This window comes from Chlorocebus sabaeus, chromosome 13, assembly GCF_047675955.1.
Source record: "Chlorocebus sabaeus isolate Y175 chromosome 13, mChlSab1.0.hap1, whole genome shotgun sequence".
NCBI classification, from domain to species: domain Eukaryota; kingdom Metazoa; phylum Chordata; class Mammalia; order Primates; family Cercopithecidae; genus Chlorocebus; species Chlorocebus sabaeus.
Genome location: NC_132916.1, coordinates 42,979,371 through 42,997,532, shown reverse-complemented (window position 1 = coordinate 42,997,532; position 18,162 = coordinate 42,979,371). Strand labels below are relative to the sequence as shown.

Here is an 18,162-nt window from a genome sequence, read left to right as displayed (position 1 = left end):
GTGCACAGTGGCTGGACACCACGCTCATTCACTGACACACCTGTGGCGCCCCATGCCTGGCTTGCCATTGGCAGACATGAGATCCGGGCCGGTGGTAGTGTGAGCTGAGTGCAGCCTGCTGGGCTGAATGGGTGGAACAAGCCCAGCCAATGTGAGTAAAACTCATGCAGAGGCGCCTCCAGCCACAGGGGTTTCCAGCTGGCAAAGCGACATCCTAAGGATCCTGTGACATGATGTGATAATAGAAATAAAGTGCACAACAAATATAATGCTCTTGAATCATCCCTAAACCATCTCCACTCTGGTCTGTGGAAAAATTGTCTTCCACAAAACCAGCCTCTGGTGCCAGAAAGGCTGCGGACCACTGCTCTATAGGTAAGCTGTTTTTCTTCCTCTGGCTTCTTTTATGATTTTTTTTTATCTTTGATTTTCTGAAGTTTGAATGGAATGTGCTTGGGTGTAGGGTTTTTGGGGGCATTTATTTTGTTGGTGTTCTCTGAGCACCCTGGATTTCTAATTTACTGTCTGACAATATTTCAATGAGATGTTTCACAATATTGCTTCACCTATTGCTTCCGTCCCTTTCTCTCTTTATTGTTATTCTTTTATTCCCACCACATGAATGTCATACCTTTTGTAGTTGTCTCATGGTTCTTGGATATTCCATTCTTTTTTGTTTTGGAAGTTTTAATTGGCATATCTTCAAGCTCAGAGATTCTTTCTTCAGATGTGTCCAGCCTGCTAATAAGCCCATTAAAGGCATTCTTTATCTTTGTTAGAGTGTTTTTGATCTCTAGTATTTCTTTTTTATTGTTTATTAGAATTTCTGTCTTTACTTACATTATCCATCTGTTCTTTCATATTGTCTACTCTTTCCATTAGATCTCTTAGCATATTAATCATAGTTGTTTTAAATTCGTAGTTTGATTATTTCAGTGTCCCTGCCATATGTAGATCTGATTTGGATGCTTGTTCTGTCTCTTCAAATTGTGTTTTCTGCCTTTTAGTATGCCTTTCAATTTTTTTGTTGAAAGGTAGGCATGATGTACTAGGAACAAGGAATATTGTGGTTAATATGCCTTTAGTATTGCAGTGATAAGGTGTTGGGGAATGGAAAGCATTCTGTAGTCCTGTGATTAGGTCTCAGCCTTTTAGTGAGCTTGTGTCCCTGGGCTGTGAACTTCACAAATGCTTCTCAGTTTTTCACATATTCACCCCCTTGGGTGGTACCAGATGACTGGAAGGGTTTGGAGGTGGGTAATGCCCTTCTTCTAGGTAGATAAGGCTCTAGTAAAATAGTTCCTTTTTAAGGACAGGCCTTGTTAAGAACAGGAAGTTCTGGTGTATTTCTAAATGGTTCCTTTTCCCTCTCTCTGCCAGAAGCAAGAGTAGATTTTACTCCCATCTTCGCTGTGAGTTGCTGGTAGAGCTCTCAGTGGTAAAACTTGCAGAAAATGTAGGGGTTTCCCTGTGACGGGGTCCTTCTTGATTTTTCCACTGTGAACCATTAGCAGTTTGCTAATTATAATTCAAATGTTCTTGCCTGTTTTTCTTACTTAAAAGTCTATGCTCATGAATTTCTTCTCAGCCAAGTTGTGGTTCTCTGTATCTGCCTGACCGTCTTCAATTCTGGGGCAGTAATTTGTCCTCTGATCTCATTTCTCTGATAGGTCTAAGAAGTTACTGATTAGTTTGTTTAGCTTTTTACTTGTTAGATTGAAGTAGTGACTTCTAAGCTCCTTGTATGTTAGACTGGAAACCAAAAGAATTCACAACTATTTTCTCCTGTGTTTTCTTTCTTTCTTTATAGTTTTACATTTTACATTTAGGTATCAAATTAATTTTGGATTAATTTTTATATTACATGTGAGGTATGGTCAAGATTCATTTTTTCTTCTTGCATAAAGATACTTAGTTATTCCAGTACCATTTGTTGAACAGATTATCTTTTCCCCATTGAATTGCCTTTTTATTTTTATAAAAAATCACTTGACCTTCTATGTGTGGGACAACTTTTGGATTCTGTTCTGTTCCAGTGTTCTATCTGCTTAACCTTTTTCCAGTACCATACTGATTTGATTACTGTAGCTTTGTTGTATGTCATGTGAGATCTCCAAGCTTGTTTTTTGGTTTGGCTCTTCTATTTCCTTTGCTTCTCTGTATAAATCATAGAATCACCTTGTCACTTTATTATTTTAAAAATCATGCTGGGATTTTGCTTGTAATTGCATTTAACTGCAGAACAGTTTGGGAAGATTTGACATCTTGAAAATAGAGTTTATTCCATCTCTCAGTTTGGTTGTCATGATTTCCTCTATCAGAGTTTTGTAGTTTTGCATACAGATTCTTGCATATATTTTGTAAGACTTATACCCAGATATTCCATATGTTGACTTGTATCCTGCAACCTTGCCACTCTCATTTACTAGGTCTAGTTGGTTTTAAGTAGATTATTTGGGATTTTCTGTGTAATCATATTGTCTGCAAATTTAAACAGTTTTTTTTTCTTTTCAGTCTGTATGTTATTTATTTTTTTTCCTTGCCTTATTTCATAGTGGCTAGAACCTCTAGCATGATTTTGATTAATAGTGATAAGAGAAAATCTTCTTGCCTTTTTCTGATCTTTGTAGGAGATGAGGAAACATTCAGTCTTTTATCATTAGGTATGTTAAATGTAGGATTATTGTAAATATCCTTTATCAAGTTGAAGAAATTATCTTCCGTTCGTAATTTTTTAGGGTTTTATCACAAATGATTGTTGAGTTTTGTGAAATGTGTTTTCTGTATCTGTTGAAGCAATCGTATGCTCTTTCTTCGTTAGCTTATTGACATGGCAAATTACACTGATTAATTTTTGAATGTTAACTGCACCTTGCATTCCTGGGATAATCCTCACTTGGCTATAATCTATTGTCCTTTTATATATTGTTGGATTTGATTCACTTGTATTTTGTTGAGGATTTTCACATCCATATTAGAGGTACTAATCTATAGGTTTCTTATAATATGTCTTTGCCTAGTTTAGTATGATAATTCAATTATCATGACAATTAGTGTGATAAGTCTGAGTTCATTAAATGAGTTGGGAAGTGTTTACTCTTCTATATTATTGAAAAATTTCTGTTGCATTGACATTATTTCTTTCTCAAATATTTGGTTGAATTCACTATGAAGCCATCTCAGACTGCTGATTTCTGTGTTGGAAGGTTTTTAAATATTTAATTTTGAAAACAAAGGATTATGGAAGTTATCTGTTCCTTTTTAGATAAACTGCATATTTCAAAAAAATCTGACTGTTTTGTCTAAGTTATCAAATGTGTGGCATAGTTATTCATAGTATTTCCTTATTGTTAGTTCATTGTAGAATCTATAGTTATGTCCCCGCTTTCATTCCTGATATTTGTAACTTGTGTCTCCTCTTTTTTTTTTTTGGTTTGGTCAGTCTGGACAGAAGTTTATCCATTTTTATCAGCAATAGTTATTCTTAACGTACTCATGTTTCATATACCTTTTAATGAGCTTTAGTTACATTTTATTTAAATATCCAAGAATCTCCAAGATATTTTCTATTGTTATCCTCTTTTGCAGATTAATAAAGTCAGCCTTGTATATATTAGGAAACTTGCCTATAATTCAACAGCTAGAATGACAGCTCTAGTATTCAAATCAAGTATTGTTGACTCCAAAGCCTTTGCTTTTGACCATTCTGCTTTATTAACTGGTATCAGGACAAATAAAAATCAATAAGACATATGAAGATAATCCCTTCCCTCATATTGTAACTGGAAGCAAGCTTTTCATTTTCATCATTGGAATGTAATAATTACTATTCTCTATCACTGCACCCTTTTCTGTAAACAGCGTGTAGTACACAACCTCTGTCATAAGGTCTCTGGAGATCTGTTTGCCCCTTCCAAAAGTTTAGACCACTCGATCAGAGCACCTACAAGGAGAGACAGAAAATTTGGGAACTTCTGGTTGCTACAAAATACTGGAGAACACAACTTAGATTTTTAGAGCATAGGAGCTTATGAGGCCTTCCAGTGACTAGATATGTGACGCGATTGTCCTGATGCCATCCATTCTCGGGTAACTGCAAATAAAAGTCTTTATGCCCTTCTCTTTAAAATGTAGGCATCTCTTTCCTTTCAAAGGTTAAGATATGCCTTTTTTGTTTTTTTAAGACAAGATCTTGCTCTGTCACTCAGGCTGGAGTGTAGTGGCTCTAATACGGCTCACTACAGCCTTGACCTCCTGGGCTCAAGCAATCCTCCCGCCTCAGCCTTCTGAGTAGCTGGAACTACAGGTGCACATACCACCATGCCCAGCAAATTTTTAAATTTTTTTGTAGAGAAAAGGTTTCGCCATGTTGTCCAGGCAGGCCTCGAACTCCTGTGTTCAAGAAATCCTCTCACCTCGGCCTCCCAAATTGCTGGAGTTACAGGTGTGAGCCACTGCGCCCAGTCAAGGTGATGCTTTTGAAAATAAAAGTTGACATGGCTTGCTTGTTCCCTCAGGTCTGACGGTAACTGCTGTAAAAGACTCAGGAGAATGGAATTTGGAGGCTGGGGCATTAGTTCTTGCAGATGCAGGCCTTTGCTGTATTGATGAGTTCAATAGCCTCAAAGAGCACGATAGGACCAGTATCCATGAAGCAATGGAGCAACAAACCATAAGTGTTGCTAAGGCTGGGTAAGAGTTTCTTTAAAATCTATGGGAATAATGGGATTATTTAATACTTGCTTGGGGAAAATGTGAACCTTGTTGAGCTGTAAGGTATGTTTGGTCCTCTTTGGGATGATCAGTTATCACCCTTCAAGACACACATTACAGTTTTTCCTTATTAGACCATACAAGTGTGTGAGGAAATAAAAATGAGCTATTGGGAAAAAGAAAAGGAAAAGTAAAGTATAAATGTGGTTGACTAAACTAATGGAAGGGATTTATGCAGAACTTTCAATGCAGGATTCAACTCATTCTCTCTTTCATTCAACAAACATTGTGTGTGGTACTCTGGATATATTACTGTGTTAGGAATTTTGAAAAGTTCAAAAAGAAAAAAAAAAATCATAGTTTCCGGCATTCTCCTTATAAATCCTAATGGAAGGTTGATTACAGCATATGGAAAACGAAATAGTAAATAATGTAAGCATAAGATGAAATGCCTTTTGTGACTCAAAGAGGCTCAGGATTGAGCTGCGTGAGTCCCTGGCTACACATAAAGTAGAGGAAAAGAATAAGCCAGGTTCAGACAGAAATCTCACACAGGGACTGAAGTGGTTATGGGAAACTTACCTGGCTACAAAGGCTGGCCACCAAACAGACTGCCAGGTCATTCAAGCAGTAACAGGGCTAAAACTGTTTCCATCTTAATGCTGCTGTTATGGACGTGAGGCCAACTGATCAGACAGGTAGGGCTGCCAGCAGTGTCTTCAAATAGTCGTGAGTACTTGGGAGCCAGGCAGACACTGGTATATAGAGAGTCTATGAGATCTATTTGTATACTCTAACAAAAAAATTAATGAGGAGTGAGGTAGAGGGACGGGGGAGAGTAGGATATAGCCCACCAGAAAAGATATAAGAAAGAACTATCAGACCTATTCATTTGTTCGTTCACTAAATATATATACTCATTAAAAACCTGCTATGTTTCAGGCATTGTGCTAGATTCTAAGAAGTGCAGAGATGAATAGAACATTGTCCTTCAGGTGTTCACAATTTTATGAGAAAAAATAGATAAATCCACAATAGAAGTGTTATAAGAAAATATACTTTAATTATTGCTTCTAAACTCTTTGAAGAAATCAGAAGTATAGTTTATTAAGTGTCTTCAGAGACACTTGTCTCATTATATCTCCATTTTAATGAGCTTTTTGTGCTATCTGTAAGTATGTTGTAAGTTCCAAAATCAACATTCTATAGCTGATTCAGTTCAGTTATTGCACCAAAAGCCTGGGCAGTTTGTCATAACCACAGCTACTTTGTGTACTGGAAAAATGCTTTTTCCACTCTATGTGGTAAAGGACTGGTTTTGACTTTTTTTTACTCCATCAGAGACATATTGTTGTAAAATACAAGAAAAAAAGAATTATTAAAATGTGAAATGAAAAAGCAGTGACATATAAATATTTCAGTAAATTAAATACTATATAAAAAGGGTTATACATTATAACCAAGTGGGTCTCATCCCAGAAATGAAAGGTTGGTGTAACATTTGATCAATCAGTGTATTAGACTAAAAAACAAAAAGCATATCCCAATAGATACAGAAAATGTGTTTGATGAAATTAAATATTCATAATAAAAGTTCTCAGCAAACTAGAAGTTTCTGTCCCTGTTTAAATGCTGTCTATGAAAAACCTACATGAGGGCGGGCATAATGACTCACTCCTGTAATCCCAGCACTCTGGGAGGCCCAGGCAGGTGGATCACCTGAGGTCAGGAGTTTGAGACCAGCCTGGCCAACATGGTGAAACCCCCTCTGTACTAAAAATACAAAAATTACTTGGACGTAGTGACACGTGCTTGTAATCCCAGCAACTCGGGAGGCTGAGGCAGGAGAATCCCTTGAACCTGGGAGGAGGAGGTTGCAGTGAGCCAAGATCACACTCCACTGTGCTCCAGCCTGGGCGACGGGTGACCTCTGTCTAAAAAACAAAAAAACAAAACAAAACAAAAAACACCTGCATCTCATACTTCATGGTAAAGACAGTGTTTTCTACTGAATATTAGGAGCAAATTAAAGATACCAGCTCTTCTCATTTCTGGTCAGTATTATACTAGAAGTATGGTCAGTTTAAAGAAATAAAAGACATTCACACTAGAAAGGAAGAAGTTAAAACTACCTGTATTGTATGTGGTATGATTATCTACTTAGAAAAACAAAATAATTTAAGAAAAGCTACTAGAACTAATAAGTGAATCTTACAAGGTCAATGTATAAAAATTAGTTTCTGTTTGCTAGTAGTGAACAAATGGAAATTGAAATAAAATATACATTTATAATAGCATCTCCAAACAGGAAGTATTTCAGGATAAATTTAGCAAAATCTATTCTAGATTTGTACATTAAAAACTGCAAAACATTACGAAAATTAAAAAAGGACTTGAAAAAAAGGAGAGATATACCTAGTTTCATCTATCAGACTTAATATTGTTAAGATGCAAGTTCTCCCCAAAGTGATCTGTAGAATCACTGCATTAAAAAAAATTTTTTTTGAGACACAGTCTCACTTTGTTGCCCAAGGTAGAGTGCAGAAGCCCGATCATAGCTCACTTCAGCCTTGAACTCCTGGGCTCAAGCCCACCCCTGAGTAGCTGGGAATTACTGGGATGCACCACTATGCCTGGCTATTTTTTTTATATTATTATTTTCTGTAGAGGTGGAGTCTTGCTCTGTTGCCCAGGCTGGTCTGAAACTCTTGGGCTCAAGTGATCCACCTGCCTCAGCCTTTCAGAGCACTGATTACAGGCATGAGCTACCATGCCCAGCCCAGTGCAATGCTAATCAAAATCCCAAACACCACCTGTTCCCCAAAAACCTATTGAAATTAACAACAACAAAAACATCCCATCAAGCTTTTTTGTAGAAATCAGCAGGCTGCTTTTAAAGTTTATATAGAAAAGCAAAGAATAGCCAAAGTGACTTTGAAACAGAACAAATTTGGAGGACTTACTTTGTTTTAAGATTTGCTATAAAGCTGTAATTATCAAAACATTGTGACATTGGATAGACTTTTCAGTGGAAGAGAATAAAGGTCCAGAAATAGACCCACAGATAATGTCAATTGATTTTCAAGAATGATGTCGAACAATTCAACAGAGAAAGGATAGTTTTTGTTAAATTGTGCTGGAACACTTGAATATTCATATGTTTTCCCACCCGAAAAGACCTATACCCAAATGGTTTATAGCAGCTTTGTTCATATTCATCCAAAATTATATAAACAACCCAGAAGTTTATTGACTGATGAATGGATAGGTAAATCTTGATACACCCATACCATGGAATACTATTAGCAATATAAAGGAACAAACTACTGATACACTCATGAATCAGCAACATGGATGAATCTTAAAAGCCTTATGTGAAGTGAAAGATGACAGGTACAAAAGGCTATATAGTTTATTATTCCATTTATATGAAATGCTACAAAAGGCTAAACTGTAAGGAGAAAAATCAGAAATTTCTGCTGGGGGTTAGAGGAAGAGAATGACTATAGAAGGGCATTTTTTAAAGATAATTTTTACTATATGTGAATTATGCCACATGACCCTTAATTTTAAAAATATAAAAACCCATATATTTTATTCAAGATGCAACAGACATGAATTCACTCTGTCCAGTTGCTATTAAAGTTTCCAAACACTCACTCTTCCCGTACTCATCTCTTCCCTGCTTGGTAACAGCATATGAGTGGCAAGTTCACAGCTGAAGCTTGGGGTCAGGATAGTAGACCTACATTTGGAAGGTTATATAAAGTAATAATAGTGCCTGGGGAGGTGATACCATTTATGATCAGTAAAATCCTTTTTTTAATTGGAGTGACATCTTCCAAAGGAAATAATTTGAAGGATAAATCTTCAGATCGGATTTTTTTTTTTTTTTTTTTTTTTTTGTCTATTGGAAAGGAGAAGACATGAAGCTGTAAAGCTAGCAGGTGAGAGACTTGAGCTTTAATTATTTTGCTACTAATATTTATAGTCAAGTTTTCATTATTTCTCCTTTAAACTGTCTGTCAAACATGTAGTATAGAGTTATGTACCACATAACATTTTGGTCAGTGATAGACCACATATATGATGGTGGTCTCATAAGATTAGAATACCTTATTTTTACTGTGTTTAGATATGTTTAGATGCACAAATACATGCCTTTGTGTTACAGTCACCTACAGAATTCAGTACAGTAACATGCTGTGTAGGCTTGTAGCCTCGGAGCAATAGGCTCTACCATATGGCCTAGGTGTATAGTGGGCTATACTCTCCAGGTTTGTCTAAGTACACTCTATGATGCTTGCACCAGAACAGATCGCCTCATGATGCATTTCTCAGAACATAGCCTTGTGTTGAGCAACCTATGACTGTATATTGAAAGGAGTTTTGCCTGAGAAGCACTTTGAGTATTTTGACTTAATGTAGTTTCCTCAAGAGCTGCTTTTTTAGACCACCACACCATGGTAGGAATTGTTGTTGTGGTATTACTGTGCAAAAATTTGTATTCTTACAGTTTCAATATAAGGTTCTTTCTGTTTTGTCTTAGCTACTATCTAGAATTTAATACCTCCTTGAACTATGGCATAGATCACAACCAGTATTTTAGCCTTGCAATTTCTTTATATTTACATAAGAATTTTTAGTTTTCTGAGCATTTTAGCATATAGATTTCATTTAAAGATTACTATAATTATTTAATGCATTAAAGGAATTACAGGATCTTTGTTCTCCTCTAGTTATTATAGTAAAACTAGCATTCTATTTTGTTCCTCACCTCACATAACTAATTTCTGGGTTCATAAAGACATTTGTACAATTTTATTATTATCATGCATTTTAAAAGATATTTAGTTCCCAAACATTATATAACCATATAATTATGTAATTAACTCTATTCAGTGGTTTGTACCTTTTATTTCTCCATCTTGAAAAGGTTTCTTTTTTCTTGATCAGTTTAGTGAAGACATTTTGTAATTATAATAACAGACCTTGGGTTCTTATGGTCTCCTCTGATCTTACTGAACAGTTAATTTCCAGCCTATTCCAAGGGACAACAGGACCACCATGTGCTCACTAGCATCTACTAGTAGCTGCTTTTGATTTGGAATGTAATGTTTCTAATACATGCTGGCCTGAAAATTTCAACCAGACTTCACATTTCTCACATGGTTCAAGAATTTAAGCTGGGTGCAGTGGCTCATGCCTGTAATCCCAGCACTTTGAGAGGCTGAGAGAAGAGGATCCCTTGAGCCTAGGAGTTCAAGACCAGCCTGAGCAAGATGGCGAGACCCTTATCTCTATACAAAAAACAAAAAAACAGCCGAGTACAGTGGTGTGCGCCATAGTCCCAGCTACTCAAGAGGCTGAGGATGCCCTTGAACCCAGGAGGTCAAGGCTGCCATGAGCTATGATCACGCCACTGCATTCCAGGCTGGGCAGCAAAGTAACATCTCTTAAAAAAAAATTAAAATATTATTTAAAAACAGAGCAGTCATACAACCTGGATTTGAGTCTCTTCTGTCTTGGATTATTAGGTTCTGTGTTTTCCATACAGAGAATGTGGCCTGAAACAAGAACCCCCAGGAGGAGCAGATGCTTCCAAGAGATCAAACACTGCTTTAAACTGCCACCGTTGCCACTCAGGACAACAAATACCAACAATAACAACAGTGAATATCCCTTCATTTAAAGTAAAGCAAAATTAAATTGTTGATATTTTTGTTAAAAATAGTTCAATTATGGTAGAAAGAGCTTTGGTGTTAGAGAGACCTAGAATCAATTCCAGCCACTGTTACTACTTTTTTTTAACATTGTGGGTGATAACTGTCATCTCTGATACAAAAATAATAACACCCTTCTTATAGGGATATTCTCGGAGTTCATGTATGTCAACTTAGGCCTGGGTCAGAAGATACTTACGACTCTTCAAAATTATTTTATTTCATATGTATGTAAAGGTGTTTATAGGATTCTCTGTATTTCTGAATGCACTTGCATCTCCAAAATAGTTTCTGAAATATTATGTCAACACCATTACCAATAATCACAAAAAAGTAATATTCAAGCCCTCTTTGCGGTCCTTTTTTGTGCTTAGATATACCACTGAGGTTATATGTTGTTAAAATGCATGTTCAAAAGTAGTTTGAATGCTTTTCTTTGTGTAGTTATATTATTTATTTGATATACAGTTAAGAAGTTGTCTTTGAAACTTCTGTTTTCATTCACTTATAGCATTTACTGTTTTTACCTTTTTTATTTAATTTTATTTTCTGAATTTGTAAAATATGACTTGTTTTAACAAAGTCAAACCTGTATAAAAAGACATGTGAAGGAAATCACATTCATATCCCTACCCCTTCCATTCTGTTTTCTTCTATCCCTGATAGATATTCATTAGTTTCTGATTTGTCCTTCCTATGTTTCTTTTTTTGCAAAAATAAGCAAAACCCATGGGGATAGGTATGTGTGCCTGTGTATGCCTCTCCTCTCTTTCTTATCCAAAAGATAGCAAACTGCATATACTCCTTGGCACTGCTTCTATGGTATCCCATAGATGATTATATGTAGCATTCTTATTATCGTGTTTTAGAAATTCTGCAGTTTTAGTTCATATCCCCTTTCTCCCAAAGAGTTGCTTAGCGAGTTTTTAGTCTCTAGGTAGAAGGACCACTTTTTGATGTGAATAATTTCTAGTTTTATCCCCTTGTGGTCAGAGAATGTTGTTTGTATTGTTTCTTTAAGGAACTTCATGAGGTTTTTATCTTTGCGGCCCAATATAAGGTCAATTTAATAGTGGCCCTTTTATGCTTCAGGAATTATATTCTCTATAATGAGAGTATAGTATATATATGTTATACACACACACATAAACTGTACCTTATAAGTGATGTTATTTTGGTCTTCTATAGCCTTACTTACCTTTTGTTTGTTTGATGCATTTTAGACCAAGAGTGACGTGTTAAAGTCTCTTATTATTGGGCTTTTGTTTATTTCTCTTTGTATCTCTTGTAGTTTCTGCTTTATGAAGGTAGTTGTTTTGGCCTTTAACATTTGTACTTCTTTGTCTTAAGTGCTTTGTGGCCTGAATTTTACCTTGCCTATATCAAGATCACAACTCTGGATTTTATAATATTTATATCTGTCTGATGTATCTTTGCTCATTTCTTTATGTTTAGCCTTTTGATTTCAATATGTTCTTTTGTATGCAGCATAGAATTGGGCTTAGATTTATGAACAACTGAAAAATCTTTTCCTTTTAATGTGTTAGATAAGCAGACTTACATTTATTGGTATAATCAATATGCTTAGTGTCAACGGTTTTATTTTTTAAAAACGTACTGTGTTCAGTTTTCTTTGCATTTAGGAAGGTTTGCTTTTTTTTTTTTTTTTTTTTTTCCTGAAACAAAGTCTCGCTCTGTCGCCCAGGCTGGAGTTGCAGTAGCACAGTCTTGGCTGACTGCAACCTGCTCCTCCCAGGTTCAAGCAATTGTCCTGTCCCAGCCTCCTGAAGCTAGGACTACAGGTGCACGCCGCCATGCCTGGCTAAGTTTTTGTATTTTAGTAGAGATGAGGTTTCACCATGTTGCGCAGGCTGGTCTCAAACTCCTGAGCTCAGGCAATCTGCCCGCCTCAGCCTCCCAAAGTGCTAGGATTACAGGAGGGAGCCACCGCGCCTCCTTGCATTTTTATTATAGGTTAGGGTTTGGCAGACTTTTTCTATAGAGGTTAGCATAGCAAGTAGTTTAGACTGTGGGCCAAACTCTGTTGCAGCTACTCACCTCTGCTGATGTAGACAGTATAACTGCATCAATATGTCTGTGATGTAAACAAGAGAAGCCGTAATATGTAAACAGATGGGAGTGGCTGTGTTCCAATAAATTTTTATTTATTGTAGCAGATTGTGGGCTGCACTTGGACTGTAGTTTGACAACTCCTATTCTAGGACTTATGTTTTAACAGCCCCATTTCTCCTCACTTGGGAACTTTAAATAATATCGTATGACTCCAGACTATTAGCCATGTCAGTGAACTTATTCTACTTTTCCCTTTCTCCCTTCTTCTCTTCATTGAAATAAATAGTTGTATTATTTGTACTTTGTCAGAACAAATAGCATTTACTTACTACCATTCTTCCACTTTTATGCTTTGTTTTGCTCTGGTCTATCTAAAATAAAGTGCTTCACCATCCGTCTTTTTGTGAGGGCCAGGGCATCATCATCATCTCTTGGTTGAATGAAGCCCATCCTCTAGCAGATACCTTATGAGGGGCTCCTGATTATTGTCTTGAATTTTTGCATGTTTCAAATCATTTTTCATAGCATTGACACTTGAAAAATGAAAGACAGCTTGGCTGGATATAAAGACTCTGGCTTACACTTTCTTTCCTAAAGTCTTGCTTTCTATGTTGCTATTGACAAATCTGATGCCGTTCTGATATCATTTGCTTTATAGGTGATTTAGTTTTTTTGCCTGAAGGCCCAGAGGGTTTTTTCTTTATCTTTAAAGTATAATATTTTTACTAGACTATGTCTCAGTTGATTATTCCTGGTCAGTTTTTCTAGATATGAGCGAGCCTTTGACATGTATTATTTTATCCCTGGAAATTTTTATTGAATGATTGTTTGACACTGTAGTTCAGTTCTTTGTTTTGTTTTTATTTTTCAGAAGCTATAATTATTTATTTGTTAGAATTTTTCCTAGGCTCTGCAGCAACAATTTTTTTTCCTTAAACTTCTTAGTTCTTCTGTATTTTGTTTTATTCTCTTGGCTATTTTTATTCCTCTCCTTAGCACCCTTTATTATATTTTCAGTCCTGTCGGTCCTTTCTTAGATACCTTAGATTCAAATGTTAATTTCTTTTTTGTTTTTGTTTTTGTTTTGAAGATTCATAGGGTACATGAGCAGGTTTGTTACATGGGTATATTACGTAATGGGGGGGTTTGGGCTTCTGTTGAACCTATCACCCAAATAGTGAACATAGTCCCCAGTAGGTAGTTTTCAAACCTTGTCCATGTCCTTTACTCCCCAGTTTTGGAATTCTCAGTGTTTGTTGTTTCCATCTTTATGAACATGTCTACCCATTATTTAGCTCTCACTTATAAGTGAGAACATGCAGTGTTTGATTCTCTGTTTCTGCCGTAATTAGATGTTCATTTCTGAGATTATTTCATCTTCCTCCCCCTATATCCATTTCTTTCTTCAGTTTTATCATCTCTGGATATACATCTTCTGCTTTTTTGTGCTTTTATATTGTGAATTTTTGAATTTCTGATTTGGGATGGTTTTTCGTATTTGCAAATGTTTGCTTAAGGATATTCAAATCAGGGCACTGTGTTACAGATTTCCTTTGCTTTGCGGGGTTTATTGGGTGGGGTAGGGAGATGAGGGTTTTATCAACTGAAGTATTTTTATTCTTGTAGTAGTTTTATGGAGCTGCATGTTATTTCCATTCATTTTAAAATGTCTTATCTTTTTCTGAATCATTATTATTAGGTATTCTATTAAGGTGATGGTGACATTGGATGGTGTACTAATTCCTCTGAGTTCAGAGGAATCTCAGTTAAGTGCATTTTACTTAATAGTGTTTTTCATAAGGAGATGATTGATTTGTCTGTTTTGTGATTCTTATTTGTTTCTATAGGATGTTTAATATCCACTGCTTGCCTCCTTCTTCCCCTGATCCCCAAGACTCCAGGTGACTCTTGTCCCTTGCAGGTCTCCTCTATCTACTCCAGGATCCTTCCCGTGACTGCCAACCCTGGTCCCAGGAACTTTCAGGCCCCTCTTTCTATTCTCCAGTAGTTGATGATTTTGATTCACAAGGTCTGAAACCTGTTCTCAGTATTTCCCCACTCTGCATGGGATTCTCTCCTCTTCCTGGCATTTTATCAGTGTTCTCCAGCATGAGGTCCCCATTGGTTTCTCTTCTTTTCACTTAGTCTCCACTGATCTTTCCACTCCAGAAAGGGCTCTAGAGTTAGCTTTGGTGGTTTCTGGTGTTTGTTTCTCTGTTTATATATAAACTGAAGTTTGTAGTATTCTTCACTTTCTTTGTTAGTTTTTAGTTTGACGAGTTTTGTTTTGTGGGTTTATTTACTTGCTTTGTTTATCCATAAGGTCTTTGGAGGGTATGTTGAAGTATGGCTATAAGTAGCTGCCATTATCATATGGGAACCTAGAAATCAACATTTCATTTTTTAAAGTTATTCTTTTTTATATTGTTTAACTCTTAATGTTGACTTTTATTGTATATTTTATATGTTTTTAATATATTACTCATGTTATTTCTGAACCACATCTAGGAAAAGTAATTGGAGAGGTGGTTGTCTACAATTGTTTTGAAGAGCTCAAATAAGAAATGGAATTAGATTTGTTCATATCCTTTAGAATCAATGGCTGGAAGGTTCAGGGAAGCATATTTAAAATTAGTACAAGGAAGACTTTAGTAATGGTTAGCGCTGCCTAAAGATCAGGTACGTTGCCTCTAGGGTTATAGAGGCCTTCAGGTTTAGACTAGAAAAAAATTCTATAAAAAATTCAGTCATCCATTGAGTAAATAGACAACCTTTAAGGTTAACCTTTGCCACCAGTGAGAGGTTGCAAATCATGAGCTGGCCTACAAATTCAGCTGTAGGATGGTTTATTGTAGACTATGTACATAAAATATGGTTTTATATTTTATTATGAAATATTGAACATCCTGTGCTAGACATAGAAAAAGTTCAGGAAACAACATCAAGAGTTCTCCCCCTTCTCCAGTGGAATTGAAAAAATAAAGTAAAAAACGACCAAAAAATTTTTTTTAAAAAGAGCTCCCCCGCTTTTTTAGTGACCGCAAGAATACACTGGGCATAGACAGAATTACTGTAATAATTGAGGACAGAGAGTCCAGAGCTAGTCTGGGCTATATGGCGGTTCCAGCTTCACAACTTATTAGCTAAGCATATTACTGAACTCTCCATAACTACTGTTCTACTGTAACATAATTTGGGGGAACGGGAGTTTGTTTAAAGTAGATGTATATTAGCTGCTGTATTATCTCATTGCCACCACAGCATCAGAAGTTTATTCATCTTCAAACCTGTTCTCTCGTTATTATGACTCAGATACTTTCTGTTGCTAATTTGTGTGTGTGTGTGTTTGCGGGTCTTTTAGGCTTATTCAGCTCGTCTTAGTAGATGAGTTCTCCTTCCTGTCTCCATTTCAGATGCCCTCTAGAGAGACCCAGTAAAATACAGTCATCCATATTTAAAGATTTATGCAAGAGCAGCTCTAGGTTCCTGGCCAGTTTATGGATTGGCTCCTCTTGGATCAGGTGTCAATCCCTGCTGTGGGCAGCTGTTCCTGTATGGCAGTTTACACAGAAGGAATTGTGGGGTTATGTGCTTGAGGGACATTCCAGTGTTTGGCCTGTCCAGAACTGTAACGAAGACAAAGGATCAGTTAAGAAATATACTAAAGAACAGGTCATAGAACAAGAGTCTGTCAGTGCTGGGAAACAATTGTTTAGACAAACAGAACAGTCTGGTCAGTCAGTCTATATAGGAGGTAACTCTTCATGAGAAAAGTCTTGAGCTCAGCGGGTGTCAAAGAGACAGGCTAAAAGGATGGCGAGCTTTTAAAGACGGTACTTAGTCTTGTGTACCTATTGAGATGAAGACTCTAGTTCAGGCTCTGTAGTAGTCTTTACAGTTTCTGCCAAGATCATAGCTGTCACCAAGTACATGATCTGTTTTCTTCCATTTAAGTTGTCCTTTTAAAGTTTTTTTATTTTTTAACTTTGCTTTTGACATACCACTTGCAAAAAGGTACAAGAATAGTACATGTTGGCTTTTTTGGGGGTCAGCAGTTATGTGTATCCCTAGTTACAATTGTATATCTATCATCTGTTTGGTGGTGGGAACCAATGAAAACACTCTAAAAGTTCCATGTTAACTCGTGTTCATTTTTCATAACACTCACTCTGGCTCACTCTACAATTAAGAATAAGTTGGATGAGCCTCCACAGTAGTTCATCCAACTTTTTTGGCTAGCAGTTTTCAGAATCTTAAGTTCATTACCCCTAATTAGAGGCCAGTTAATCTTCCTGATGCAAAGTGTACAGTTAACTGCCAAATGCAAAACTCTTGAGAAAATGTCTCTAGAGACTTATAGCATGCCGTGAAGTTAATTAATAACAGATAAGAGGGTTAATTGTGCAAAGGGAACACTTTAATTATGAATTCTACCAAAATAAAATACTCTGAATCTGTTAAGAAAAATCTTATGTACTTCTCCTCCTACAATAAGAATCCTTCACTGAGTCATCATCATCTAGATATTCTGGGGCCCTGCCTCTCTAACCACTTCAGGTTTTCCTTTGAGACGTTTGGTACCTTGCCATATCATTTTCAGGAACTCTTGAATATATCTGCCTTTGCTTTCTTTCTCTTTTTCTCATGTCTCAAGTGACTAACGTTTGACTGATTTGTGAAGGAGTTTTGATTAGAATTATAATCTCCCTTAAGAAGTAGTGCAAACCACTGGATCAGAATATCTGACTGGCCTCCAGGACTACAAGAAATTTATCAGAGATTTTTTTTTTGTTTTGTTTTGTTTGAGACCAAGTTTCACTTTTGTTGAGTGCAATGGCGCAATCTCAGCACACCTCAACCTCCGCCTCCCGGGTTCAAGTGATTCTCCTGCCTCAGCCTTCTGAGTAGCTGGGACTACAGGCATGCATCACCACACCTGGCTAATTTTGTATTTTCAGTAGAGACAGGGTTTTGCCATGTTGGTCAGGCTGGTCTCCAATTCCCGACCTCAGGTGATCTGCTCGCCTCAGCCTCGCAAAGTGCTGGGATTATAGGCGTGAGCCACCGTGCCTGGCCGGAGATTTTTTTTAAAAATGTGTCACTTATATGCACTGCAGAGAGTTAGTTCTTTTTTTGAAAGTAAGCACATGTAAGTGTTTCATTTAACTATGGTGATTTCACAAATTGCTCTTTTGAGGTCAAACTTTATGCAGTGTTTTCCCATGGGTGGCACATACCTTACCTACAAGGGCATATCATAATCCCTACCGTTCAGATGCTTAAGCAACTGGGAGAGGCCAATGTGATTTCTGCACTGCAAAAGCTTGTTATAGTCAGAATAGAAAAAATGGTAAAACACTTAGGATGCCTAGAGCCTACTAAATGTAACTTATGTCAGTAACCAAAATATAGGTCTTTTTGAAGCAATATATGCTTGTGAAGACCAATAATTTTGTTGTTCTTTATGTTACTTAAATATGGAAACATTTTTAAAGTTTAGGAGTTTAATTACTTAAATTTTGTCCTGGCTGCTTAGTTAAATAGAAGTAAGACGAAACCAGGAAGCAAATGATGCAACCTGAGTTTTTTTTTTTTTTTTTTTTAAAAAGGGAGACTCAGGAGTGGTGGCTTACACTTGTAATCCCAGCACTTT

At 36.6% G+C, this 18,162-nt stretch overlaps 1 protein-coding gene across 3 annotated transcripts in view; it reads left to right on the top strand.

Moving 5' to 3' along the window:
- The window catches only part of MCM9 (minichromosome maintenance 9 homologous recombination repair factor), a 119,803-nt gene that overhangs the window by 77,237 nt on the left and 24,404 nt on the right, over positions 1 to 18,162 (top strand). For all 3 annotated transcript variants that reach the window (XM_008007218.3, XM_038000975.2, XM_008007217.3), the window contains one exon: positions 4,518 to 4,692. In XM_008007218.3, coding sequence (XP_008005409.3) covers positions 4,518 to 4,692 — 175 coding nt within the window. The remainder of the gene's footprint in view (positions 1 to 4,517; positions 4,693 to 18,162) is intronic.